The sequence below is a fragment of the Sardina pilchardus genome, chromosome 8, assembly GCF_963854185.1.
Source record: "Sardina pilchardus chromosome 8, fSarPil1.1, whole genome shotgun sequence".
Lineage (NCBI taxonomy): Eukaryota > Metazoa > Chordata > Actinopteri > Clupeiformes > Clupeidae > Sardina > Sardina pilchardus.
This window is the reverse complement of record NC_085001.1, coordinates 32,939,520-32,967,504: the sequence shown is the minus strand read 5'-3', so window position 1 is coordinate 32,967,504 and position 27,985 is coordinate 32,939,520. Positions and strand designations below refer to the sequence as shown.

At 40.5% G+C, this 27,985-nt stretch overlaps 1 protein-coding gene across 1 annotated transcript in view; it reads left to right on the top strand.

The window, feature by feature from the left end:
• dnah10 (dynein axonemal heavy chain 10) overlaps positions 1-27,985 on the top strand; it is a 337,572-nt gene that overhangs the window by 297,671 nt on the left and 11,916 nt on the right. The window contains exons 63-75 of the mRNA XM_062544195.1: positions 252-531; positions 5,462-5,691; positions 8,102-8,375; positions 8,597-8,701; positions 8,809-8,963; positions 11,867-12,021; positions 12,524-12,707; positions 13,199-13,399; positions 16,757-16,966; positions 17,056-17,151; positions 17,257-17,428; positions 17,541-17,672; positions 20,778-20,989. Of these exons, the coding sequence (XP_062400179.1) occupies positions 252-531; positions 5,462-5,691; positions 8,102-8,375; positions 8,597-8,701; positions 8,809-8,963; positions 11,867-12,021; positions 12,524-12,707; positions 13,199-13,399; positions 16,757-16,966; positions 17,056-17,151; positions 17,257-17,428; positions 17,541-17,672; positions 20,778-20,989 (2,406 nt within the window). The remainder of the gene's footprint in view (positions 1-251; positions 532-5,461; positions 5,692-8,101; positions 8,376-8,596; positions 8,702-8,808; positions 8,964-11,866; positions 12,022-12,523; positions 12,708-13,198; positions 13,400-16,756; positions 16,967-17,055; positions 17,152-17,256; positions 17,429-17,540; positions 17,673-20,777; positions 20,990-27,985) is intronic.

Here is a 27,985-nt window from a genome sequence, read left to right as displayed (position 1 = left end):
GATATCTTAGAAGGCAGGAAGAAGGGGGGGGGGGGGGGGGGGGGTTTAAGCACTTGTTGCATCGCTCCCCTGTTAGATATCTTCAAAGGCAGCAGTTTTTCCCATTCCACCAGAGCCTGTTATTAACACCAAATTGAATAAATCCATTACAACATTGCCTTCCAACACACAAGTTGGTGTCACTGTCTTGCAATCTTTGACAGACTGAACAAAACTGTTCCTTATTTTGAATTTTTCACTTGTTCATCTAGATATCCTCGTTCAATGATCCAGACTTTCTGAAACAACTTGAGATGGCCATTAAATATGGCTTCCCATTCCTCTTTCAAGATGTTGATGAATACATTGACCCAGTCATAGATAATGTTCTGGAGAAAAATGTGAAAGGAGCAGAGGGTCGTCAGGTGATTATCCTTGGTGACAAAGAAGTGGACTATGATCCCAACTTTAAGCTCTACCTCAACACCAAACTGGCCAACCCCAAGTACTCCCCTGCTGTCTTTGGAAAGGCCATGGTCATAAATTATACAGGTAGGAATATTGATAACACTTTATTTTACAGGGTTCTTGTTCTAGCGTATCTATATAATGAAGTACGGTGTAACAACCTATGTAACAATATGTAATATCAATCACATACCTATGTTGTCCATACATTATGTATTTATGTGTACCTACTACTTACAGATCATCTGTACACAGGTATTAAGAACTCCTTGTTATACTACTTTTCTAAAGTGGCCCCTCTCTTTGGGGAAGGAAAAGGAGAAAAAAAAGTTTGGAACTCTAACCCAAACTATACAGACAAATCCGCCAGTATATTGCTGTATGTATGGAGCCCAGGAAGGGTCAGGTGTGTGAATATTTTTGAGTGCACTTTTGCGTTCCCTCGCAATACTTTTTTTGCGTTCCCTCGCAATACTTTTGCGTTCCCTCGCAATACTTTTTGCGTTCCCTCGCAATACTTTTTGTTTTCCCTTGCAATAACTTGTATGTGTTCCTGTCAACTTGGGCTCCATACATTAGCCCACCATACAGGTTTACATGGAATGCAGCTCATCTCATGGATAATCTGGACATTATTAAGTTTTACTTTAACCTGGGGCTCACATACAGCAATATACTGGCGGATTTGTCTGTAAAACACAATGTGATTATAAGCATGAAAACTCTGAAGCGTCTGCTAAAGAAAAACGGCTTGTTTCGGCGCAGCATGAGAGTTGACAGCGCATTAACCTGACGTAGCCTAGGCTAGCCACTGTACGGAGCCCAATGCCCAATCTTTTCTTTACGTCTCAGAACGTAGTTTGAGATTTCAGGGGAGACTTAGGCTATATTTGGCTGCTCCAGGGCCGAGGTACTTGAATTGACTCGGGTTAACTCCCTCTCCTTCACAATAGCAGCAGGTTAATAACTTGCACAGTGGTTTGGATCAGAGGATTTATTTTGTGATATTTATAATATATACATTCACATCGCTCAGGTCCCTGTAACATGCCTCTCTCTCTCCCACTCCAATCTCACACACACACACCCTCGCTCCCTCTCTACCCCTCCCACTCCGCAAACGGAACCGGCGGCTTAAAGGGCATGCATACAAGTTATTGCGAGGGAATGCAAAAGTATTGCGAGGGAACGCAAAAAGTATTGCGAGGGAACGCAAAAGTATTGCGAGGGAACGCAAAAGTATTGCGAGGGAACGCAAAAAGTATTGCGAGGGAACGCAAAAGTACACTCAAAAATATTCATACACCTGACCCTTCCCGGGCTCCGTAGACTAGCCCCATATAGGAGAACTATTATACTTTGGTTTGGAGTCACTATAGGTCATATGGCTTGGGAGCTATTGAAAAAAAGAGACTGTTCCATATAGAAAATAATTTCCTTAAAATATTCATATAAAATAGAGTGTGCATACAATGGCTATGAAAAAAGGTGTGTCTGACTAGCCCCATATAGGAGAAATATTATACATCGGTTTGGAGTCACTAGGTCATTATGGTTTGGGAGGTATTGAAAAAAAGAGAATAGAATATATACTTTTTTGATCCCGTGAGGGAAATTCGTTTCTCTGCATTTAACCGAATTATTGAACACACACAGCACACAGTGAACACACAGTGAGGTGAATCACACATTAACCCGGAGCAGTAAGCTGCCTGCCCAACCAGCGGCGCTCGGGGAGCAGTGAGGGGTTAGGTGCCTTGCTCAAGGGCACTTCAGCTGTGGACTGGTCGGGGATCAGACTGGCAACCCTCCGGTTACAAGCTCGAAGCCCTAACCAGTAGGCCACGGCTGCCCATATAGAAAATAATGCATTTTCCTTAAAATATTAATATAAAATAGAGTGTGCATACAATGGCTATGAAAAAAGGTGTGTTTGACTAGCCCCATATAGGAGTACTATTATACATTGGTTTGGAGTCACTAGGTCATATGGCTTGGGAGGTATTGGAAAAAAGAGACAATTTCTTTTAGGAAATAATGGCTTTTGCTAAATAAAAATCATATAAATAGACTCTGCATACAATTGGTGTAAAAAGGTGTGCCTGGTTGTTGCAACATAGAAGAACTATTTTACATTGGTTTGGAGTCACTAGGTCAAATGGCTTAGGACAGTGGTTCTCAAACTTTTCCCAATGAGTACCACCTCAGAAAACATTTGTCTCTCCAAGTACCACCATTATTAGCAGCATTAAGAAATGTTAAATAAATGTCACTACAATGCGTATCTAATAAACAGAGGGCCATTTTTATTCCTAACATTTAGCCTTTTTATTATTTACTGTTATTCAAAGCCACAACTGCACTTATACACACTTGATACTCATCGAGTGACAATGTAACTGTGATGTTACTGCACTAAAACTGCACTGAAGGTCATATGAGCCCGACGGACGCAAAGTGCGTCAAGAAACACACCCATTCTTCTCTGTTACATTGCTTCGCGATTATTCGTCACAGACGAGATGATACCTATATTGCATGAAAGAGCAGAACCGGGGCTTTCCAACGAGACTAGATACTTGTCTGTACGATCAAGTATGAAATTAAAATAAAGTTAAATCAAAGTATAACTTATTTACAGTCTATATTGCTCTGCGTTCACCCGCGTATCCAGGACTCTCGCTTGAATTACACGCGAATCCATCGCACAGATATGACACGCATATCAAATGAAAGAGGAGAAACAGAGCTTTCCATTGATACCAAAGACATCGATCCTTTTGTGTTATAAAAACAGACGAAGTGACAAGCTAATGTCATAGCGTTGGCTACCATTACTCGTTTGATTCTCGTTTGATTTACTCGTGAAATCGCTATCAGAGAGATATGGAACGCATGTCAGATGAAAGAGGAGAGCTAGAGCTCTCCATAGATACCAAATGCATCCTACTAGGCCATAAAACCAACGAAGTGACAGCAAAATAATAACTTCATTTCCTCCCTTCGCTTGCCACCACTGTGCAGCAGTTTAGCGATCGCTCACGTTAAATCTCGGAAACTCCCGGCGTACCACTAGAGGAAGCCCGCGTACCACCAGTGGTACGCGTACCACAGTTTGAGAACCACTGGCTTAGGAGGTATTGAACAAAAAGAGACCGTTCCTTATTTTGAATATCTGTCGAATATCCGAATATCCAATATCAAACCAACTTCACCTCGGTATTAAATGCATGGTCCAAGCGGAACCAGTGGACATATGTCCTGTGTTGCTGATATAGTTTTGCATTAACTCATCGAGCTAGCAAGTCAAGCTAGTCTACAGACAGTGCATAGATAATATCACAACACTTTTTTACAGTCAGTGAATAGCACAGAGTGAAAGTCAACGTTGGCTATATCTAGTGACAGTGGTGATGTCGTTAGTTTGAATAAGTACAGTAAACTTAGTCAGAAGATCTAAAAATATAAAGCATCATGCTAGCTTTGGTCTACTTGCCACCTGTGAATCCCTTGTTGCAAGCCGTTGACTAGGCAGTGCTGTTCCATGTAAACTGCGGTGGTGGACTGCGTTTTGATCGCTGGTCAGGCCACCCCGGACCAGCAAATGTGACGTGATTTATCTACGTATATATATCTATCTAGGATATCTATATGTATATCTATGTATTTATCTATTTATCCATAATCTGCACTTTTTACTGCTGAACACTGTCTTGCCCGTTTCTCTTTACTCCTCTCTCATGTCAATCTCAAGGGGGCTTGTTCGGTGGTCCCCAACGTGACGTAATAGAGTGCATTGAGGGGGGGAAAGAAGAATCATTGCAAACCTCTGTAAAATAGTATACTTTTGCGTATTATATTCCGTTTTGTGACACCCAACAACATCAAATACAATGATTAACAGTTTAGATGAGTAGTACCAACAAGCTAATAATGCAAATTTGTTGGAAAATGAACCTTGCTATACGGCCTTTAAGGTCTTAAATGGCAAACGCCTCAATACAGATGCTGACAAAATATTAGCTCTAGTGTTATTGGACCTTAGTGCAGGCTTCAGCTTCGTTTGTTATTGTTAAAGGGATATTCTGCCATTTTTGGAAATAAGCTCATTTTCCACCTCCCCTAGAGCAAAACAATTGATATTTACCTTTTCCCCGTTCATCCAGCCATTCTGTGAGTCTGGCGATACAACTTTTAGCTTCAGCCTAGCATAGATCATTGAAACGTATTAGACCAGTAGCATCTCACCTGCTAGCATCATGTTTAAAAGTGACTAAGATTTCCAGTAATTCTCCCATTTAAAACGTGTCTCTTCTCAAGTTAGAAAGTGCAATAAGACCAACTGAAAATGAAACCTGGCGTTTTTCTTGGCTGATTTGACATGGAACTTCACTCTCATCTGGCGTAATAATCAAGGCAACTTGCAAACTACTGGCACTACTACTGCTTGTTGTCTATGGGGGCTATTTTCAGATGCTGTGTGATATCACTGCGCCCATGGCACGTTTGCAAGTTGCCTTGATTATTACGCCAGATGAGAGTGTAGTTCCGCCGTGTAACGCCATGTTTCATTTTCAGTTGGTCTTATTGCACTTTCTAACTTGAGAAGAGACATTTTAAATGGGAAGATTACCGGAAATCTTAGTCACTTCTAAACATAATGCTAGCAGGCGAGATGCTACTGGTCTAATCCGTTTCAATGATCTATGCTAGGCTGAAGCTAAAAGTTGTATCGCCAGACTCACAGAATGGCTGGATGAACAGAAAAAGGTAAATATTGATTGTTTTGCTCGAGGGGAGGTGGAAAATGAGCTTATTTCCAAAAATGGCAGAATATCCCTTTAAAATAAGTCAAACTTGTATTAAATTCTATTAAATAATTTCATGAGAAATGTTTAATCTTGATGTAAGATTGATAACACTTTTCTTATATGTTATTTTCTTAGATATGCAGTGTTCAAGGATTCATTGATCATTGATTGAACAGATTTCTAATGATGATGTTCTCTCTCAGTTACACTTAAAGGTCTGGAAGACCAATTACTCAGTGTGATTGTTGGTTTTGAGCGGAAGGAGCTAGAGGAGCAACGTGAGCGGTTGATTCAGGAAACTAGTGAGAACAAACGCCTTCTGAAGGATCTGGAGGATTCGCTGCTAAGAGAATTAGCTACCTCCACTGGAAATATGCTTGATAATGTGGAGCTTGTCCACACTTTGGAAGAGACCAAATCCAAAGCCAGTGAGGTGAGTAGATGGACATGTGCTACAGAAATGAGAAATTCTCATAATCATAATTAGTCAAAAAAGTTAAAAACAGAAATCAGTTTAAATGCTGTTCTTCAGTTATCCTGCTGGAAAAGTGCACACACAAAGTTGCTTGTTTCTTTGTTTCCCTTAGTGGTATTGTGCCATGTGTAGTGTTGTCAAATCGACTGAATTTGCTGAACCAACTTATAACACAGATGTGGAGTGGTCATTTATAATATGTTCCCATGCACATTTGATCTTAATGTACAGTGCAGTGTGATAGTTTTCAGACCCTTTGAAGGTTTCCACATTTTGTTATGTTTCAGATTCACCGTAAAATGGATCAAATTAATTTGTTCATCAATCTAAAGACAATACTCTAATACTCTACATTTACATAAGTATTCAGACCTTTTGTCATGATGGTTGCAATTGAGTTCTGGTGCATTCTACTTTTATCAATGGTCCTTGAGATGCTTATACAACTTGATAGGAGTCCCCCTGTGCCTAAATGAATTCATTTGACATTAGGAGAGGCAGACATCTCTTTAGCTGTGTCCCATTTCAGGGGCTGCATGGTTCTAAGGCTAGATTCGTAGACCGATATCATCATAGTGATGTGACTAGTGCTGTCCCATTTCATGGACACTTTCTCCTGCTTTGCGGCCTAACCTACCACAGAAAATGTGATATCATCAGTGCAGTGGTCCACCAAACAGGCCTTTTTGGTAGAGTGGCCAGACGAGGCACACCAAGATACGTCCGTACGCACTGTGCGTACCATGAGACTACTCATCAAGGAGAGAAAATTACACTTGTGCGTGTATTCACAGCAAATTGGCCTACCATAACTTCCCAACTATGCACAGTATCCCATTAGCTGCATGCGGCATGCCATCAGGCTATTTACAATTTTCTATATGAAGTTAGTCAACACGTTAACTTAATGCAGAGCTACTTTATATCCACGCGCACATATTTTGTTTGAGCAGGAGAGATAACGCATGCAGGCACGCCACTAGGCTACTTGTTGTTTTCTTTTGCTCGGCTATCTATATATGGTTATCCGCACACAATGTAAAGCTAAATCAATAACTCAATACTCATCATGGATATCGCAAGTTCTTTTAAACAACGAAAAGAGAAAGAATGGAAGATGGAGGCAGAGAGGCAGCAAAGAGGAGTTATTCCAGATGGGCAATAACAAGATAGACAATAGACAAATTGTGTGCTTGTCGGAACGTTAAACTAGCATTACAACTGTTTAAGTAGAGTACTTTTTTTGCTGACCAATGCACAAACCTAAAACCGAGAAACTGACATATTGTACAATATCAAAAAATATTTTCGGGGGGGGGGGTTGATTGGTGTGCGTACTATAGCATTAATTCCTGCAGGCGCCCCTGTTCCCCAACGGCTGCTCTACCTTAGTCTTCTAAGTTTCGTGCAACTTTTCAATGCGGCTAATAATAACTAGTCATGCTACAATGGCAACTAAGTTCACATCGACAGTACATGCAGATAACTTTGCTCTTATCAACTGACCCTGGCAATGTTTTAAAACTAAACTTTCCATTTATTAGTTTGTTAGCAGCCCATTTTAAGGTCTTCAGCTGGACATCTAAATAATGGCATTGTCGGGCGCGCTTACTGTTTTGCTTCTAGTTTACAGCCGGGTCCACTCCTGTAGTTTTTCTAACGTACTGGCCACAGCAGTTTATGAAAAACTTCTCACTGGTCAGGAAGAGCGTTAATCTCACAATAAAAAAAATAACGCCGTTAAACTTGTTTTGCGTTAACACGTTAATAACGCAATATTTTTGACAGCACTACTCTCATACCATAAAAAGTAAAATCATTTGGTCTGATGAAACGAAAGCTGAACTATTTGGCCACAATTCTCAATGGTGTGTGTGGAAAAAAACAGGTACTGATCTGTACTGATGGTTGTCATTCTGACAGCAGTTTCACTGTCTATGCTCCCCAGCTTTGGAATAGCCTTCCTGATGTTGTCAAATCCTGTCCCACTATTAGTGCCTTTCAATCCACCTACTAGCCTTTTCACCCTAGCTTTTCACTCCCTGACCTTCTCATTTTTTCTCTGCTGTTTTAACTCTTAACATTGTTTTAATGTTCATTCACATTACAAAATTATTATCTTTGAATTATAATTTTTTAAAATGCATTTTATGTAAAGCATCCCCAGTAATCTTACATTTTACAACATTATCAGGTCGTTGAGGCGACAGAGTATGCAAATTGAAAGCACATCCAGTTCCTACATTACATCCTACATAACTACCAGATTAATTAATAACTAATTTTCAGCAAATAATGATGTCATTGTCAATCTGGGGTATCTCTTGTATGTTTCAAATATTTATTGTATGTTTCCGAACCATTTTAGGTTTTTGAGAAGCTGAAGTTAGCAGAGAAGACATCTATTGATATTGACAAGCTTCGTGATGGGTACCGTCCAGCAGCAAAACGTGGTGCAATTCTTTTTTTTGTGTTGGCAGAGATGGCTTTGGTTAACAGTATGTACCAGTACTCACTTGCCTCTTTCTTGGAGGTGTTTGATTTTTCACTTCGCAAGTCATTGCCAGATTCAGTCTTACCCAAGAGGTTGAAGAACATAATGGACACTCTCACTTACAATGTCTACAATTATGGATGTACAGGTTAGTTGGGGTTGAGGGTTACTGCGGTGGAAACTGTTCCACTTTTGTTGTGCTGCATTTCCTGTTGAACCCAAACAAATTACTCCCCCCCCCCCCCAAAAAAAAAAATTCTAAAGCAGATTTTAAAGCATATAACCCCTCTCCTCCTTGATATCTCACATTTTCCCAGACTTAAAAAAAAAAACAATAAAAAAACATTTTTAACTCGCCTGTCCTTTCAGGTCTGTTTGAAAGACACAAGTTACTCTTCTCCTTCAACTTAACCATTAAGATCGAACAAGCAGAGGGCAGAGCTCCTCAAGAAGAATTAGAGTTCTTCCTTAAAGGTCAGTGCACCTTAACAATGTTATATCAGAGGATGCATTAAGGCTGTCTTGTTATTGATTGTTTCAATTGTTGATATGAAAATAAAATGTTGTTTGCCCATGTTCAGGCAACCTCTCACTAGAGAAGAGCAAACGGAAGAAGCCCTGTGCTTGGTTGCCTGATCAAGGCTGGGAAGATATTGTGAGACTGGCTGAGCTTTTCCCTGCTACATTTGGCAGCTTAATGGATGACATAGAGAAAAATCCCTCAGAGTGGAAAGCTGTGAGTAACGCACTGCAAAAACTGCTTATCTAATAAAATATACTAGTGTTATTAATTCAGGGTTCCCATGGGCCATAGAATTTCTGGAATATCATGGACATTTGATAATCTATTTCAGTTATGGAATATCAGGGAATTTTGTAATAGCAGTTTAAAATGTTGCCAAAATACATTAATGCAATATGTCCAGACAGAAGCTTTACTGGTTGCTTGAGTGGTTGTGGTTAGCCCAACTTTGTTTATTCAATGCCTATTAATTCATCTCCCATGATAAAAAAAATTCAAAAGGCTCTATTTTCATGACTCAAAACCTGGCGGAAAACGTATGATCATGACAATGCAAAGTTTATTCCTATTACACACTCTAGTTGTTCGTCATGCGCTTCTCTTTTATTAGGTGACATTGACGAGCCTAGCGCTGTTCTAAAAGTTGAACAGATATCAGCGCTCTGAGGGCTTTTTTCCGCCTAGGGCACTGAGCGCTGTGAACGCTGAACCTCATTGGATTGGTGTAGAAAATAGCTGCTAATGGTGCGATTGGTGGACACAGGTAGCCTGGAAAACCAGCGCCAACTGCTGGAAGGCAAAATGTTTTGCCTGCATTTGGGTCTGGCCTCGGACCATTGAACATTTTGAAAACACTGCCCTGAATCTGGCAGATGGCAACTAAACCAATCACAACGCAGAGATGTGTTTTGAATCAACGCGGGCGGGGCAGAGGGCTCTGGGGCGGGGTTTTGAGGGAGCGTTGGCCTATAGGCACAGACACGGTTTGAAAGACAACGGGTTGTGCTCATCAACAATGTTCCGTTGTATCCATTGATCGAGGCCAGACTAAATTAGACATCCAATCCATTTAGGCTGGTTTATCAGGCTAGGACACAGGGCCTTACAGTCTCTCGAAAGATCATTTTGATGTGGACACATTCACATGCCATTTTTCATAAGAATGTTATTAAAGATGAAAACTAGGGCTGGGCAAAGATTAAACATTTTAATCGCGATTAATCGCATGATTTCCCTGATTATTCATGATTAATCGCATTATTATACGCAAAACTCAATAATGAATTCAAAAGTAATATATGGCACACATTTATTTTAAATGTGCTGCCATATGAACGCAAGTGCCATAGCATTTTTTCTGCAAACATTTAACATCAGCATTTTGTTTATACAGTAGCAGTTAAATAATTGATTTAGTTTAAATCTCAACTTACACAATGTAATCAAAAGAAATACAAATTTAAAGCTTATTGTACACACTTTTTTGGTGCCTGTAGATATTTCCATAGTACTTGTTGTTATAAGCCTAGCCTGGTATAATGTTAAAATTATTTTTTTATTTAGGCCTATGGGGGTGGGTGATATGGGCAAAACATAATATCTTGATATTTTTTGTGATTTTGACTATAACGATAATTAGTCGATATCCTTTAAAAAAATGTTTTTTAAAAGTGCAGTCACGTAGGCTATCATTCCAAGTTACAGAATAGAGACTAATGCATTAGCTTATGGCTAATGTCTATGAGAAATCCCATAGAAATGCTAACGGTTAGCATAATCGCTCAAATTAGATATTTAGAGCGAACTTCAGTCCATTTACAGCTTGGGCTACATAGGAAGACAAATATTAAAATACTCAAGGCTAATGTTTTCTTTCCATACAACAACGTTACCATGTAGGAAAAAGCGACTGTTTAACTTATCAATGCCAATTGAACACAGTAGCCGCAAATCCAGCGCAAAACATAAACATTAGACGTGCCTTGACAACGTGCACCGTGAACATGTGACTTGCACTTGCACTGCTGCAGCCAGTACCTGCTCTCACTTCTGTTGCACATCTCCTGATTTCGTGAATGTAGGCTATGGCATTTCAATGCGTGATGAGACGCCTGTGACCAGCCTGTGAGCAACAGACTTTTACAGTATAAAATAAATAATAAAAACTGCGTTAATGCGCGATAAAATAATTGGGTAACACTTTACTTGACGGGTTCGTTCATAGCACATTCATAACAGTTGTCATGTACTGCACATGAAGCATTCATGACTGTTTCATGAAACATGACTCAACATTCATACCAACCCTTTCATGAACAACATGTCAAAAACTTGTCCAAATAAAAGTCCAACAATCGCAAAGCAGCATTGCTGTCTTTTTTGTTTTAGCCAACCTGATCATGTCACATCTTAGTCAATGGGGAAGTGCAGTGTCCAGGATAATTTAGTTTTCTGTTTGTCTGTTTGTTTATTTTATGATAGTAACCTCTGAAGAATGCATTAATTGTCTACACCAATGACAGTCACTTCCCAGTATGATGAATACTTCACAACTCGTATAGTAAAGTGACATTTGAAGTAGACTTCATAAAATATTCATGAGATGTTTACAAACGCTCGAGAGGATTCATATACCCTGTATATGGAATAGTAGATTGCTGGACTTTTATTTTGACAAGTTTTCGTCGTTTTGTCTTCCACATTCATGAAAGTGTTGGTATGAATGTTGAGTTATATTTCATGAATCAGTCATGAATGCTTCATGTGCAGTTCATAACAGCTGTTATGAATGTGTTATGAATGAACCCGTCAAGTAAAGTGTTACCAATAATTGTCGGCATTAAATGATTGATGAGTTAACGTGATATTAACGCGTTAACGTGCCCAGCCCTAATGAAAACCCTTCTTTTTTCTGATTCCATGTTTCCACCACATTGTCTTAAACCTTTTGGCATGCTGCAGTGTCATTTCCAGTCAGAACAACCATATTGGTCAAGAAAAAAAAACCAACATTAAATCAATATTTGCCAGGGGTATGAATCATGAATCATCTTCTGTGTTTGTGTGCCTGTATGTGTATGGAATCACCTAAACTTTTTGCTTCTCTTTTACCACAGTGGTGTGATTTGGATAACCTGGAGCAGGCTCCCTATCCAATGAGTTACAACAACACCTTGGCACCCTTCCAGAAGCTGCTTCTTCTGCGATGCTTTCGTTTAGACCGTGTCTACCGTGCAGTTAGTGACTATGTCACTGTTACTATGGGAGAAAAGTAAGGACAGTGAAAATACTCAAGCAATTAAACAGATAATACACATTGGCCCTCATTTATCAACCGAGTGCAGAAACCAGCGTACGTCTGAGTAGAAATCATCTTAAGGTGGGGCTTAAATATCACGCCCCTAAATATGCTTGTTTTCAAGGCCTCGCCTCCCAAAATTAACAACATGGAGGTGCACTGTACATCCATTAGAGGAACATTTGGGACCTTGAGATAGCCACAGTGACGCTGCAAGTTCAGCTGAACCTTGTTCATTTTGACAGCAAGAAATGTGTCATCAAGAAAGCCAGAAAACAATTTAAATGCAACAGACTTAATTTTTGCAGAAGAGCACATCATATCATATGACTGCCATTTGTCCTTTAAAAAATAAGAATTGTCCTACGCCTGTTTTATGTTGTACGCATGTTTCATAAGTAAGGGCAAGTTAATGCATGTGTACATTGTCACAAATATTCACACCATAAATCTTCCTGTCTGTGTTTACAACCAGGTATGTACAACCTCCTGTAATCAGTTTTGAAGCCATATATGAACAGAGCTCACCCAACTCGCCCATAGTGTTTATTCTCAGCCCGGGATCTGAACCGGCCAGTGATCTGATGAAGCTGGCTGAGCGATCAGGTTTTGGGGGCAGTAAGCTAAAGTTCCTTGCCATGGGACAAGGCCAAGAGAAGGTATTGTATAGCAAATTTACTCTTTCAATCACATCTACTAATTGTGCAATGGAATGTTTGGTGGACTGTAATTATGTATATTGATATTTGTATCATATGGTTCCTAATAAACACTTGGCGGTAGCTTATCAAGACCCTTGAAATGTGTCAACACTCTTAGGGCGCATTCACACTGGGTCCATTTAACTGGAGTACAAATCAGGCTTTTTGTAAAATTCAGAATTGAATTGAGAATGACTCCAAAATTCCAATTCAATTCTTGCGCCACTTTTTCTGTCTGGCGATACCAGTTTTAGCTCAAGGGAGGTGGAAAATTAGTGTAACTCCCCAAATGGTAGAATACCCCTTTAATCATATAGCTGATGATATTTTGCAAAGTCAGTGTATAAGCTGTGGTTAACAGTCTGGAAATCACAGTAACATTTGATTGCAAAATGAAAATGAAACAAAAACTGCTTTGTTAGTGTTGCTCATATATGTCTGTCCTTTAGGTTGCACTGCAGTTGCTTGAGACAGCTGTATCACGTGGCCAGTGGCTTATGCTTCAAAACTGCCACTTGCTGGTGAAGTGGCTCAAGGATCTGGAGAAATCTCTGGAGAGGATCAGTAAACCCCATCCTGATTTTCGTCTCTGGCTTACCACTGACCCAATTAAGAACTTCCCCATTGGCATTTTGCAAAAGTCCCTTAAGGTAGAAAAATCATGTTGCTGATTATATTTTTGCTAATGTAATTTCTGCCTACCACAACTCATCTAAGCCAGTAGTGGTCTAAATAGAGCACTAACCCTTTTTAATTTCTTTTTAGCGGTGTATAGGATAGGATTGCCTGCATTATAAGTGCACTGCAAAAAATGAAATCTAACCAAGTGTTATTAATCTTATATTCAATCTATTAAGATCCATCTATTTGGCATTGCTTTTAGTATGAAAAGACTTACCAAGCGCTCTTTCGAAAGATCATTTTGACTTAATTTAAGAAGACTTTGGGCCCGATTTTGCAGCCCGCGCAGTGAGCTTTCGCGACTTGCGCAACCTATTTTACTATTCTCTGCAAGTGCATCCTTCATTTTTCCAGCGCAAATGTACGTTCTCTAGATAGGAGATGATATTGCACCCTAACGGGTGTGTCAGTTAAGAGAAGAGGTGTGGTCCGGCGCAAAGTTCGCCAGTCGCTAATATATGGATGCAGAAAGTAAGTGCGCCACTGACCAGGAAAAACCTAGTCGGGAATCATTCGCGCATAGCTGAAAGGCTATTTTATGAGTGCATGAGGCTTGGGGATATGGAAGAGTGCACAGTGCGTGCACACACCCTACTTCTTTCATGAGCAGGAGCGCGCAGCCTGAATATAATTAAATAATATTTGTCCGTTTCTCGGTTTTAGGTTCCTGTATTGGTCAGCAAAAAGTACCCTTCATAACAACATCCACATGCAATAATACAACAACAACGTCTAACAGTGACCTGCTCATTTAGACAACATTACACAGCCCTATGGCTAAGTTACCTTTAGTTTTGTTCTAGCGTACCTTTAACGTCTGGCATTAAACATCTGTAGCGTTCTGACAATTGTTTACCTTCTTATTGCTCATCTGGAATAACTCCTCTAGCTGCCTCCATCATCCATCCTTTCTGTTTTGTTTGTTTAAAAGAACTTGCGATATCCATGATGAGCAGGCTATTGAGTTAGTGAATTAACTTCACATTTTGTGCTGATAGCCGAGTAAAAGAAGACAACAAGTAGCCTAGTTGCGCGCCTGCGTGCGTAATCTCTCCTGTTCAAACTAAATGTGTGTGCGTGGATATAGCGCTGCATTAAGTTAATTTTGAAAACGTGTTGACTGACTTATAGCCTGATGGCAGGCAGCTAATGGGATGCTGTGCATATTGGGAGGGTATGGTATGGCATGCCGATTCGGGGTGAATACACACACACACAAGGGAAATTCAATAATGATAATGATCAATAGTGAGAACTGGCTTCTGGCTACTGCTGCGGCTGCTGCGTTCATTCTGAAATCATCTATTTATGTCATAAGCCCCGAGAGACCCTAGGCTAGTGCCTAAAACCCCCCCTTATCTTGCTTTTCTAAAATGGTAACTATACGTCGATTTGATTTCATGAAACAAAGGCACAGCAACGACAAATGTAACGATGTATTCATAGATGGTCATTCTTCCGCCAAGAAATATTTCCTCCATATGAATGGTTGCCATGCAACATCGAGACGCAACCACTTTAACTTTAGTGCAAGTTGTGGTAGTGCATTAACAAAATGCGGTCAAGGTGTAGGTTTGTGTTGGATTTTATAACAGCATCGAACGCGATTCAGCCAATCATCATCAAGGACCGGAACTATCCGTGATAGAAAATGATATTCACACATCATGTACATTATTTTCACAATTTTCCAGCATAAAATTTGGGAAGGCTTAGCTTTCCCAAGCCTCCATTATGCGCAGCCCATGCCTCACGCACAAGCAAATCGGTTTCTTCTGGACACCCAGGTAAATCCACCATGATAATACCAACAGCCAGGCCATTGAACTATGCGCCAGGCTTTTAAAGGGAATGAGAGTGAAATCTAATTGGTTTATTGCATGCTACGCCCAAAAGACACCCACGACTAATTAACTAAATTAAGACAACCCCTTTTGACTTTGCGCCGAGCGCAATGTTCACTTTTCATGCAGTCATTATAGCTTTTTGCGCTAGGACCGCCCCCAAATTAACTTGCACAATTAACTTGCTACAATGCCCATTTGATCCTGAGAATAGAGCCCTTTGACTTATTTTAAGGAGTCTTATCAAAACAAATGTGAAACGCACTGGCAGACAAATTTGCTTGTTTTCAGGAAGAGATGTTTTAAAATATGTCAACCATTTTACAAATTTAGTCAAATGATTTCACAAGAAACCACTAGGTAAGTCTCTTTATACTGAAAACAATACCAACTCAGGTTTTTGATCTCAATATAAAATTTGATTAGATTTTGTTAGAATACTGTAAGCAGTTTTTGCAATGTAGTCAGTGTAGTAAGAGGAGAATGTGGTAGAGGAGGGAAGGGGGGATGTGGAGAAGGTAGGTGAGGGAAGAGCATGGCTAGTGTGCATCAGGAGTGTCAGGTTGTACAAAGGGCTTGGAGAGGAGGCATCCATGGAAAAGTTTTTTTTTAAGACAGAGAGGGACGCTAGCCTGGCCCCACTAACCTAGATCTTCTTTCAGGGAGATCTAGTCTGGAACACCATAGTTCACAAAAGTTTCCCTCAGACAAGAAAAATAGCAGGCCAATCAGCGACAAGAAGGGAAAATATAATCGAAACTTAATGTAATAAACAATACCTGCAAACCTCATTGGACATTTTCAGAAATGTATTTACAGCATAGGTAGACCCACATGCATTGTTTCCTGAATGTTGATGCTGTGTATTGTCAATTTGTAAAGTTTAAGCAAAGTAGAAATTAACGTTAGCTATCTCTAATCAATTTGATTGATAAGCCTGGACCAATAATTTCAAAGTTAGTGCCCATCGCAATGCAGGTGTTGCAAACATTTCCCAATTGAGAGTCCCAGACTCTATTCACTTTGTGAAAGACTTTGGATTTTTCCAGGCTAGAGGGTCTCCCCTGTCCACTCGGCTTGATGTCTGCTCCTTTTTCTGGCATATACTGAGAGAGAAAAATACATGAAGACAAGCAGAGGAATGTGAATCAGAGTGCTGACCCCTGGGGCAGTCCTCAGTTTAGGGTTGGGGTTGGAGGGAGCGTGGAGTGTTAGATGAGAAGTGAGGTGAAGTAAGTTTTACAATGGAGGGGTGATTAAAAGAGGTGAAGAAGGTGGAGCAGGAGGGGGAGAGCTTTGATAGCACTTACACCAGTGTAACAGCTGCATACAGTACATACTGTTCAAGTCAACTTATGTGGAAGTAGCAAGAGGCAGTTAAATTGTTAGAAATTGATGTTTGAGCCATAGTTTAGCAGGAATCCAGTGTCATATCTATGTAGTTGTTTTATTTAACACATGGTTGTATTTTCATTTTCAAAGGTTGTGACCGAGCCACCCAATGGTCTGAAGCTGAACATGCGTGCCACCTACTTTAAGATCCCTCATGACACTTTGCAAACTTGTGAACATCCAGCGTTCCGTAGCTTGGTGTATGTGCTGGCCTTTTTCCATGCTGTTGTGCAGGAACGGCGCAAGTATGGAAAGATTGGCTGGAATGTGTCTTATGACTTCAATGAGTCTGACTTCCTGGTGAGGGAATTCTGTTTTTATCACACATGTCAGAGCAACCGTGTTGCAGTGTTGTAATTCATGACCGCATTCCTATTCTTTTCTCTTAGGTGTGCACGGAGATCCTTAATACATACTTGACAAAAGCCCACATTCAAGGAGACATCAAGATTCCATGGGGCAGTCTTAAATATCTTATAGGAGAGGTCAGTTTATGTTAGCATTGTCCTCAGTCTATTAAGATTCAGAAAAGGTACATTCATATTTGAACAGTAACTTTTGAAAGTTTGATGTATATGCTGCTGTCTTAGGTAATGTATGGAGGAAGGGCTATCGACAGCTTTGATCGCAGGATTCTTAAAGTGTACATGGATGAATATCTTGGAGATTTCATCTTCGACAAATTTCAGCCCTTCCACTTTTTCCACAATAAGAATGTGGACTATAAGATACCTCAAGATGGACCAAAGGATAACTATGTGGGTATGTTGAATAGTATTGGTGTGTTCTGCATGTTCATAGTGTATGTTTTATGCTAGATATTTAAAATGAATTAGTAACATTATAATATGTACTTTTTGGGGGGTTGGGTTAGGTGAGATTGAAACTCTACCTTTGGCAAACACCCCTGAAGTGTTTGGACTTCATCCTAATGCAGAGATTGGATACTATTCCCAGGCTGCAAGAGACATGTGGACTCACCTGATAGAACTGCAGCCCCAAACTGGTACAGTATACCACAAAGTGTTTCTAATGAGTTAACCCTCTAACCGCCCAGGTTTTTTTTATTTTTGCATCAAAAATTCAAAAGGCCATGGCTTGAAAGTGGTCAGAGATAAAGTCCTACTGTAAATGTGAAAATCATTGAGTATGAACTAAAGTTTATGAAGGGGGTCAATTTACTCATCTAATTTGCATATTATGACGTCACAGGATGGCAATAACGTCAAATTATGCACCTTTTAGTAAATACTGGTTGTTGAACACATTTGAGCAGTTTTACTTTGATTTCTTTAATTGCTCCTACATAACAAACGAACAGCACCAAAGTCACATGTAAACCAACAATAGTAAACTATTAGTATTACCACAATCCCTATGTTACTATACAATAAAGTAGCCTGGTCAAATCAGTTCCTATTGCGGGTGACTTTGTAGTTCTCCAGAGCCCTATTTTTACTAGCCCTGCTGTCTGTACCATGTCAATTACAGACACTATCATAGTATCATCGTGATTATCACTGGCATAGAGCACACCATGCTTATTTGAACCCTCTGGCCAATATTGCTGCAGGCAGACACTGACGTACACACGCAAAGACGCACCTCCATTCACAGACGCATCTTCACTGTCACTGCAAATGGACGACCGATCATAATCTCCAAAAGGCAGATATTCTCCTTCAGAATCAGAGTAGGTGAATGGCAGACCCAAGACTTCATAACACATGAGTTTGTTTTTTAACATTTGCCGTTTTTCTGTCGTTTTTCTGCTTCAATATGTGCATCGCGATCGCGCATTTTACTTCCGCGTTATAAACAGGAAATGCGTCTTCTTCTTGTGTTTCTCGCAAGTAATACAGGCACTTCCTGAAAACTTTGTTACTCAAGTTTGGGCTTGAATCGAAGCTCTGGATGTCTTCCAACTAGTGGTGAAGACTGAAGAGTACAAAGGAGATTTGTCACCCTACTCGGATCTACCGTCTGTTTTAATCAGTGACGTTGCTTGTCGCCGTACGGCGCCTTGGGCGGTTAGAGGGTTAAATATAACAGCACCACATTCTGGACAGAGCTATTCTGTATATTTTGCTACTGAGTTTTTTCACCTAGGCTCCGTCACAATGTCACATCACCATTTGTTTACAGCTTGAGTGGTGGGCAGGGTGGTAGGTTACCACAATCATTTTCAATTTCAATTGTTAACAATTTGTTAATTTCACTTATAGAGCGCCAAAACATTACACATGTCTCATGGCGCTTTACATAGTGTTAAATATTCAGAGAGAGCCCATGTGTGACAGGGGCAAGAAAAAACTCCCGAGAATTGGGGATACATATAGGAAGAAACCTCAGACAGATAGGGTCAGTTACAGTACAGTAAGGTCATTTTTAGTGTCAGAAAGTTCAAATAGTCCAGTGTAGGGAATAAATTGTCCATAGGTATTAGGAACTGTCTTAAAGGAACATTTCACCGTTTTTTCATATTAAACTACGCTATTCCCCTAATTAAGACGAGTTGATACATACCTCTCACGTTTCAATGCGTGCACTCACTGGCTCTGGCGTGCGGCACAACTTTGATAGCACTTAGCTAGCCCAATGCATTCATTAGGATCCAAACAGAGATGAAGTTAGAAGTGACCAAACACCTCCATGTTTTCCCTAGTAAAATACAGTTACACGAGTAGTCACATGACCAAGTATGGTGAGACAAAATCAAACGTGCATTTCTAAGCAGGTAAGAGGGATAACTATATTGTGTGACACAGTAATATCCTCACTCTTGCACTTTCAGTTTCACTTTGGAGTGAGGATATTACTGCGCAGAGTCTAAGTGCTCCCAATATTATTCCGCCACACAATATAGTTATCATTTATTACACAAATGTGAAAAAGACATTCGTCAAATCTCCGTTACAAGACCTTTGTATGAGTGTTTGAATGACGTGAAACGGTTCAGTGGTTTTAGCGCTATTAACCGTTGATTTTGGTCGGAAGAAGAATAATAACTATAAGAAAAATAGGGATAACAGTACATTGCATTTACATGCAATGTAATAAGAAGAACAGGGATAACGGACCATTGCATTTACATGCAATGCAATAATAAAAAAAAAACTATTGTCTTGCTCTAAAATGGGAAGTCAAAAATGACAATTGTAAATACCAGTGCAATCGTTGTTGACATACTACCGAAAAGCTAGAGTTAAAAAGTTGATTTTCACAAAAAGATTGTTTTCTATTTTTGGTCAAAAACAGGTGTTTTTAGCTAAACTAATCTATGCTCTACTGCCGATTACTAAAGAACAGTAAATGATAGAAACAAACTGTTTTTCCTGGTGAAAGAAGAGAGTCTACTCTTTCTTTTGGTACCTTCGGTGTTTACATATTCATAAATCTCACAGTTCGGTGGATCTTGGAAAAACAGTCAAAATGCTGTAAAACGTCTGGCAGTATGGAGCGCTCTGCACTGAAAATGGCTGCCAGACTGTCTATGGTCTATAGTTGCTTGCTGAATATAGCCTTAATATCAAATCCACACCGACATTATTCATCTTGCTTGAAGTAGCCTATATGAGCTATAGTTTCACAGACTAAATACTAATACTTTACATTAATCCAAGAAATCCACAATGTAGCTTTAACTGTGTATGACCACTCATGAGTCGATTACAAACTTTGCAACATAGTGAGCTACAAGACTCTCATTTAACTTGCCTGCAGAGTGATAGTATGCGTTGCCACAGGCAAATCTCTTCCAAGGGGATCCTTCATCAACTACTACACATACACTCTCACTCATCAATCATTAGATTTTTAAAAGTGTGTTGACAGTATCTGTGTATTAATTGCAGTTTATTAAACATACATTTTTGATGAATCAGATTGGTTTAGAACATGGAATATGAAAAGAAATGTATTCTCATGTGTAACCTCATAGCTAAAGCAAAAGCAATGTGTAAACCCTGGTTAATAGTCAGGAACACTATATTTCTAGATAAGAGTTGAAAGGGTTTTCTGAAAGCTGATTTGTGTGTAGGTCTGCTATCTAACAGGAATGTCCCCTGCAAATCTCACATGAACGACAATGTCTGCTTTTTTTTTTTTTTAGGTGACTCTGGAGGCGGCATTAGTCGCGATGAGTATATTGGGCAGGTGGCACGGGACATTCAAAACAAGCTGCCTTCCGTGTTTGACATGGATGTGATACGCAAAAAAATTGGCCTGGAGGTGTCTCCCACTACAGTAGTGCTGTTGCAGGAGTTGGAACGCTTTAACAAGCTCATTGCCCGTATGAGCCGCTCCCTGGCTGAACTGCAAAGGGTAAGGAAGAGAAGTCAACTGGTATCATCATTGCCTCAGTATATTTTTGAGACTTGACACGTCCAGAGGCTGTCAGGGTGATCATACACATAAAAAAAAGCCAAAGACAGTGCACTTAAAGGCTGGCTTACATTGTCCCATTTTAGTCTGTTTTCACAGTCTGCGAATTTCCAAAGTCGGACGGAAATCGTGGGAGTTGTACTAGAATCGCTGCGCACTCAGTCCCGTCATCTAAATCGTTTAGTGTAAGGTGCCAATCATAACGGTTTTAAGTCCGTCGGAGTCAGTCTTTTTCTAGTTTTGCCATGTTTGATATTATCGCAAGTCTTTTTAGTCATGGCTCATGCAAATAGTGATGTGAACATTAAAAACCAATAGTGACCTCGCTCCAACACCAAACAGGAAGGGGCAAAACAGGTGACAGCTGTAGCCTATATGATTATTTGTTATTTAATTTCTTATAATTTATTAGTCGGCTATTCTACGTGACAGAACAACTATATATCTGTTAGGGATATCACACGTGGAACAATGCTGCAGAAACACTAAAAAATGACTTTGATATGAGTAGTTTATCGTATATAGGGAGGGAAAGTGAAAACCAGCGCCCCAAGCGGTTGCGTTCCTATCGAAGAGCAGCTCCAATGTTAAGTCCCATAGACCGACTTTTCAAATAAATACTACGCAGCTATACCAGCGATCTTATCCACCAAAAATATTTTTCAGTCTTCATACTGTAATAATCTACTAACTGTGAAAATATCAGACCCTATTTCACCTTATTTAAAAAAAACGTAATTGCTCGTTTCATTTCATAAATGGACTACAACTTGACACCTGTCGTGTCAGTCCTCTGCACTAAACACAGGTTCAATCCCCTCGGAGACACACAACACCAGGCCGAGTCAGTTGTAAAGTTTATAGCTTTTATTGTAAGGGTCAGCAGTCCAACACACATTCAGTAGAATGACAGCACCTCAACCATGTAGTACCATGGGCCCCGCCCACCCCTAGGTGACAGTAAATAGAGGGGTTATTACTACCCGCTACCCACAAGACACATCGGAGCTGCGTACATATGATCAGGAGGTTTAAGCATTGTCCACATAAATCACAGCAAATACGCCTAGAAAATAAAGAGAGATTGCTACACCATTCAAAGGCCGTTATATCCCAAAACCCAGCCACATGGGGAATCACTGCACAGAATACACACAAATGCACCATAAGAAAAGATCAGTAATCACAATGATAACACGACACCACACACTATTACTCACTCTCTGATGATTCACATATGCATGCCCTCCTCAATGCTACACCCGTTATACACACACTAATAAGGGGGCTTGAGGCCTGCCACCCCGCTGAGCAGGTGTGCCGTCTGACCAGGTGAAAGATTAAGTCCAATTTGGTCGGCGGCCGCACCCCCACGCCGACCAAACAAATATCCGCTAGCCACACAATAATAATAAAGTTCAGTCATGCACCAACCAACGTCCGTAGCGTGAACAGTCCATTCGGGGGGCGTGGCAGAGCAGTGTAGTTTCCGTAGCCGCCAGCACGCTTCTGTAGTCCTTATGACCGTTCTGCTGCACACCCATCCCCGGCCGGGAGAAGACAGGCACGTAGTCCACTCGCCCAGCACTCCACGTCAGACCGATAGTCCTCCAAACACTCCTCCTCTCCGATGGCCGCTGTATTCCGTTGGAACCGGTCCCTGTCCCTCACACGCGTGCAGTCTGCCCTCGGCGAACTCCACCAGTGCTGGCAACATGAAAAACAGCGGCACTCAAAATACATGCAGTCTCAGACGCCAGCCCACACATCCAGATCAGGAATAGGTAGTCAGTACTTCCCTGTATTAGGTATTCACTCGCGGTTCACTCTCTCCCTCTGCGGTGCCGCTTCCGGGTTCTCGCCGGCTGCTGTTCTCCCGTCCACACCTCCAAGAGACAAAATGCACACTCACACACATACAACGATCCACCGTGACAACCCAGTCATGCCAACAGATTCAGAGACAGAAGTAAGCACTTTCCTGTAGTTGGCATGCGATCACGCTCTGCTATTTTCCACACCGATCAGGCTGCTGCTGCTGCGTTGCGTTGCGTTGTGTTGTTGATGTTCTGCTCCGTCGCAGCGTGTTGACATCATGCCCGCCCGGGCAGGCTGGGAAGCTGAGTCCTCTCCGGCAGGAACATCCCGTATAAAAAGGGCTGTCCCCACCCCCATCCCAATCATTCAATCAGCCAGCCGTGTGCATTAGTCCATAGACAGGGTCAGTCACAGTCTACACGGGCAGCCAACAATCCCACAAATTACAATTACACTGATTACGTTAAACACCTTCCCGCCACCAATTCACGTAACACATAGAACACCAGTCCACATACGACACACCCTTCCACGACGTTACTCGCCTAGCATGGTTTGTTTATTAGCCTGTTAGCTAGTTGGTTAGTTAGTAGACAATCACACTTACTGCCAGCTCTTGTGTGGGTAGGAGCACAACAGAAGCTATCCCAACATAAAGGTAATTACCACACGGTTTACATTGCTCTCTGTTATTACAAAAATATGTAAAGCCAGTTCAGCAAATTGCCGTTTTGATCAGTTGGAGATGAAGCGCCCAAACTGGTGACGTCAAATGCTACTGTAGCTAGTACTGTAGTTCGTTATCACCATGTTACAAACAAACTCAAAACAATTAAACTGATCCTAAAAAATAAAGTATGACCACTAGAAGCAATAGAGCTGACATAAATGCATAGCATATTGAAGGCATTTAACTAAGTTCCCATCATGGGCCGAGATATATTTTTTCTAAAAGAAAATCCCATCCCCTCCCACTAGCCTCTAGGAACGCAACCACTAGATGGCGATGAGATTACTTTCCCTCCCTATGAGTTCCTGTTGATATGTAGTGCGCGATGGAAATAATTTGAAGGAATCTAGTAGTAGTCTCGTAAACAGTGACCCACAGTCTTTGCAAAATCCTAATCTGAGACTGGCCTGTGACTAGACTGTGGCTCCGTTCGAATCGGGTAAAATTGCTGCTTCTAAGATATCTACCTAGAGAGCAAGACAGCGAAGGCCGTTCGAAACTGAAAAAACGTTTTTTCGGTTTTTCGCTGCCTTCTAAGATATCTTAGAATTCCTGAATAACGGTCAATTTTGAAGGCAGCATCGATGTACACTTAAAGCTGCCTTCTACCCATAATCCTTTGCGGCCACGTCTGAATCTCTGTGAAAACAAAACAAACATGGCTGCCGATATCGGTAAATGACTGCCGAATCTGTTGAAATGTCATTTGTGTGACGTTATTTAGCTTGGATTTGTGTAAAGTAGATAAATAGAAAATAAACGATTTACTACCTGGTTATACCATTGTTGTACCCACTAATAACGCCTGGTCTGCTATATTAGCTGCCAGTGAAACTATTTTATACAGTTAGCCTGCTAGCTTACGTAGGCTAATTTAGTTTAACGTCAGGCTTTTGCTAACGTCATACCGTAGTGTTAACCAAAGATTCTAGAGTGCTACGCTCATTTTTAAACGACGCGTTTAATCTAAAGTCATGTCTAGTTAGAGAGCTCTCTATTTAGGGAGGGAGGCAGTAGGCAGCTGCCTTCCGATTCGAACGGAGCCTGTGACTAGAAACTGGATGAGTTGTCTTTAGATGTGAGAGGGTCTGAGACTGTAGTCTTTCAAAAGTCTTTTCCAAATCTTTGCAAAGTCTGTCAATGTAAGGTAGGCTTTAAGCTGCATGTTTTTAGAGCCCGAGCACCGAGGTGCGGCCGCTGAAGCAGCGGCTGCACCAAAGGTGCAAGGCCCTATTGTTTCTGCTCAGATTACAATTATTATTATTATTATTATAGTGGAATCCTCTTACGCTCCATGTTTGGCCTTTTTTCACCAACTTGGTATGCTCTAAAACTCTTGTTTAACGTCAGGCTTTTGCTAACGTCATACCGTAGTGTTAACCAAAGATTCTAGAGTGCTACGCTCATTTTTAAACGACGCGTTTAATCTAAAGTCATGTCTAGTTAGAGAGCTCTCTATTTAGGGAGGGAGGCAGTAGGCAGCTGCCTTCCGATTCGAACGGAGCCTGTGACTAGAAACTGGATGAGTTGTCTTTAGATGTGAGAGGGTCTGAGACTGTAGTCTTTCAAAAGTCTTTTCCAAATCTTTGCAAAGTCTGTCAATGTAAGGTAGGCTTTAAGCTGCATGTTTTTAGAGCCCGAGCACCGAGGTGCGGCCGCTGAAGCAGTGGCTGCACCAAAGGTGCAAGGCCCTATTGTTTCTGCTCAGATTACAATTATTATTATTATTATTATAGTGGAATCCTCTTACGCTCCATGTTTGGCCTTTTTTCACCAACTTGGTATGCTCTAAAACTCTTGTGATTTGGGCACTACAAGTGGAATTGGTAAGGCTTGTAGAACCTGATAATGTAATAAATCCCTGATAATGTAATAACCCCGATAATGTAATAAACAAATGGCACTTGAGTCCATTGAACATGTGGTAACACTTTACATTACGGCTCGCTAATAAGGTGGTAATTGTATGGTAATTTCTATGTAATTTCATGGTAACAATCCCTTGTTACCACTTATTACAAGTAATTTCCATGCAGTTTCTAGTGAAATTACTCTGCAGTTTCTAAGTAATAGCAATGCAAACAGCATTAATGAAGGTGGTAATTTCTATGGTATTTTTTTTATGTAATTTCATGGTAATAATCTTGTGTAGCCCCTTATTACAAGTAATTTCCAAGCAATTTCCAGTGCAATTACTCTGCAGTTCCTAAGTGATAGTGATAGCACCCTAAACCTACCAAAACATTCATACAGGTACAGAGGTGACGTGTTTGTTACAGATGAAAATATTATAATATTTCGTTGACTTCTTTGGGTCAGAAGCTCCTCTCGGAATAACGAAGTCGTCCTTCTCAAAATTATGACTGCAGACACGGTAATCTATCACTTTAGCGTTTTGATTGAGGTGTCAATGTTCACATTCAAAACAATAAGCCACTGGAGACCGATCGTATCGCAATGACAGCTGATGAAAACTTGCTGGATTGTAAACTTTTAATTTTGTTTCGCAGCCGGGAAAGGAACAGACACAAACCACTCTGTCTTCCTTGTCCTCTTTCTTCTGTCTGTAGCATGTATCTCACTGTAATCAGAAGATGTCTAATAAGGGGAGAACGACCACTCGCTGAATATTTCCGCATGGTACTGCAACAAGAGGGCGATTGCGAGCAAGTGCAGAATGAATGGAGGTGAATGGAGTTTCTCCTAAAATCCACTTTTCTCTGGATATAATTTTTTGTATAGAAATCGGAATATTGCATGTAGATTTTTTAAGTCCCTTAATTGCTCTAAAAAGCCTTTCAAATGTGTCAATGACGTCATTCATTAGCAGGGTGCTAGTGTGTTATGGGCAACAACGACCAAGCCTGTGAGAAACCAAAGGGCCGTAAGTAATTGTTCATTCAACTTTCGACCTATAACCCAAATTGAGCTTGCAGAAACTAAAATCCAATCTTCGATTTTTTAATGACAATCAGGTGAAACAGACCAATTTAGCCGTCTAGCTCCATAGACCCCCATTGTTTGATTACTTGCTCGTGATCGTCCCTAGTGGAACTGCAACAGGAACTGCAGGTACAATGCAGGTACAATGGAGTTAATAGCAAGTGGACCGGCTCTCCATAAATGGGCTCTGCTGTAATTTAAGCCAGCACCGGACTACCCGTAGTTTCTTCCGGCAATAGCTGTAGTGCTTCCGTGTGAGAGCTTGCGTGACATTTCTGTGCTTTAGATAGGGTTGCGGTCTCAAACTATGTCTCGAACGGATTCTGCGTGTATACAGACTATTCCAAAGTTTACAGACCGACTGGTGCTTTGTTTTATGTGTAGACACCTCGAGTTAGCTTACAAGGTTTTGCGCTGTTTTGAGCAATGTTAGTGGTTTAAAAATGCGATTTTGAAAGCGTAGCCTATGGCTCTAAGCCCTATGCCACTGTTAGCGATTTTGGGCTGTAGGCTAGCTCTTGCCCGTGCTAGCTCTGTAGGTAGGCCTACTGCGTGATCAACGAAAAATACTTATTCCACGGCTTAGTTAAATTTCCGCCGGACTTATACTTACAAATGTTTTATGTTAAATATTAACAATGTTTTTTTGCAGGTTAAAGTTATAAAGGTCGTACTCAACATGTTTGTGTGTTGCCTATTTCAGATCAGAGATAGTAATAACTAAGTAATTGAGTGGAAATAAGTGATAATGCATTTTACGGCCCTGATGCTGTGCATTTTCCTGGACATTACCTCCTTGTTTTTCAGGTAATTAAACAAAAACAATATGTAAAGTTTCAAATAATTACCATTTTATTATACGTGAAATGAAAGCTTTTTGGATCGCTATTACCTAAAAACTGCAGAGTTATTGCACTGGAAACTGCATGGAAATAACTTGTAATAAGTGGCTACAAAGGATTATTACCATAAAATTATATCAGAATACCATAGAAATTACCACCTTAATTAATGCTGTTTGCATTGCTATTAACTAGAAACAGCAGAGTAATTGCACTAGAAACTACATAGAAATTACTGGTAATAAGTGGTAACAAGTGGTAACAAGTGGTAACAAGGGATTGTTACCATGACATTACATAGAAATTACCATACAATTACCACCTTGTTAGCAAGCCGTAATGTAAAGTGTTACCGAAAATGTAATACAACCTGATAATGTAATAACTTCCCGATGATGTAATAAAGTGCATTTCCCAATAATGTAATACACTTTTTACCAATAATGTAATAACGTATTGCATTAACAGGAGGTTATTACATTATCAGGTTAGCCTTCATTTCGCAGGTCCTGATAATGTAATAACTCCCCAATATTGAAATAAATTAACAGCAGACCACCCGTAACTGGGGCTCAAGTGGTGATACTGTGTAGGCAACTCTAA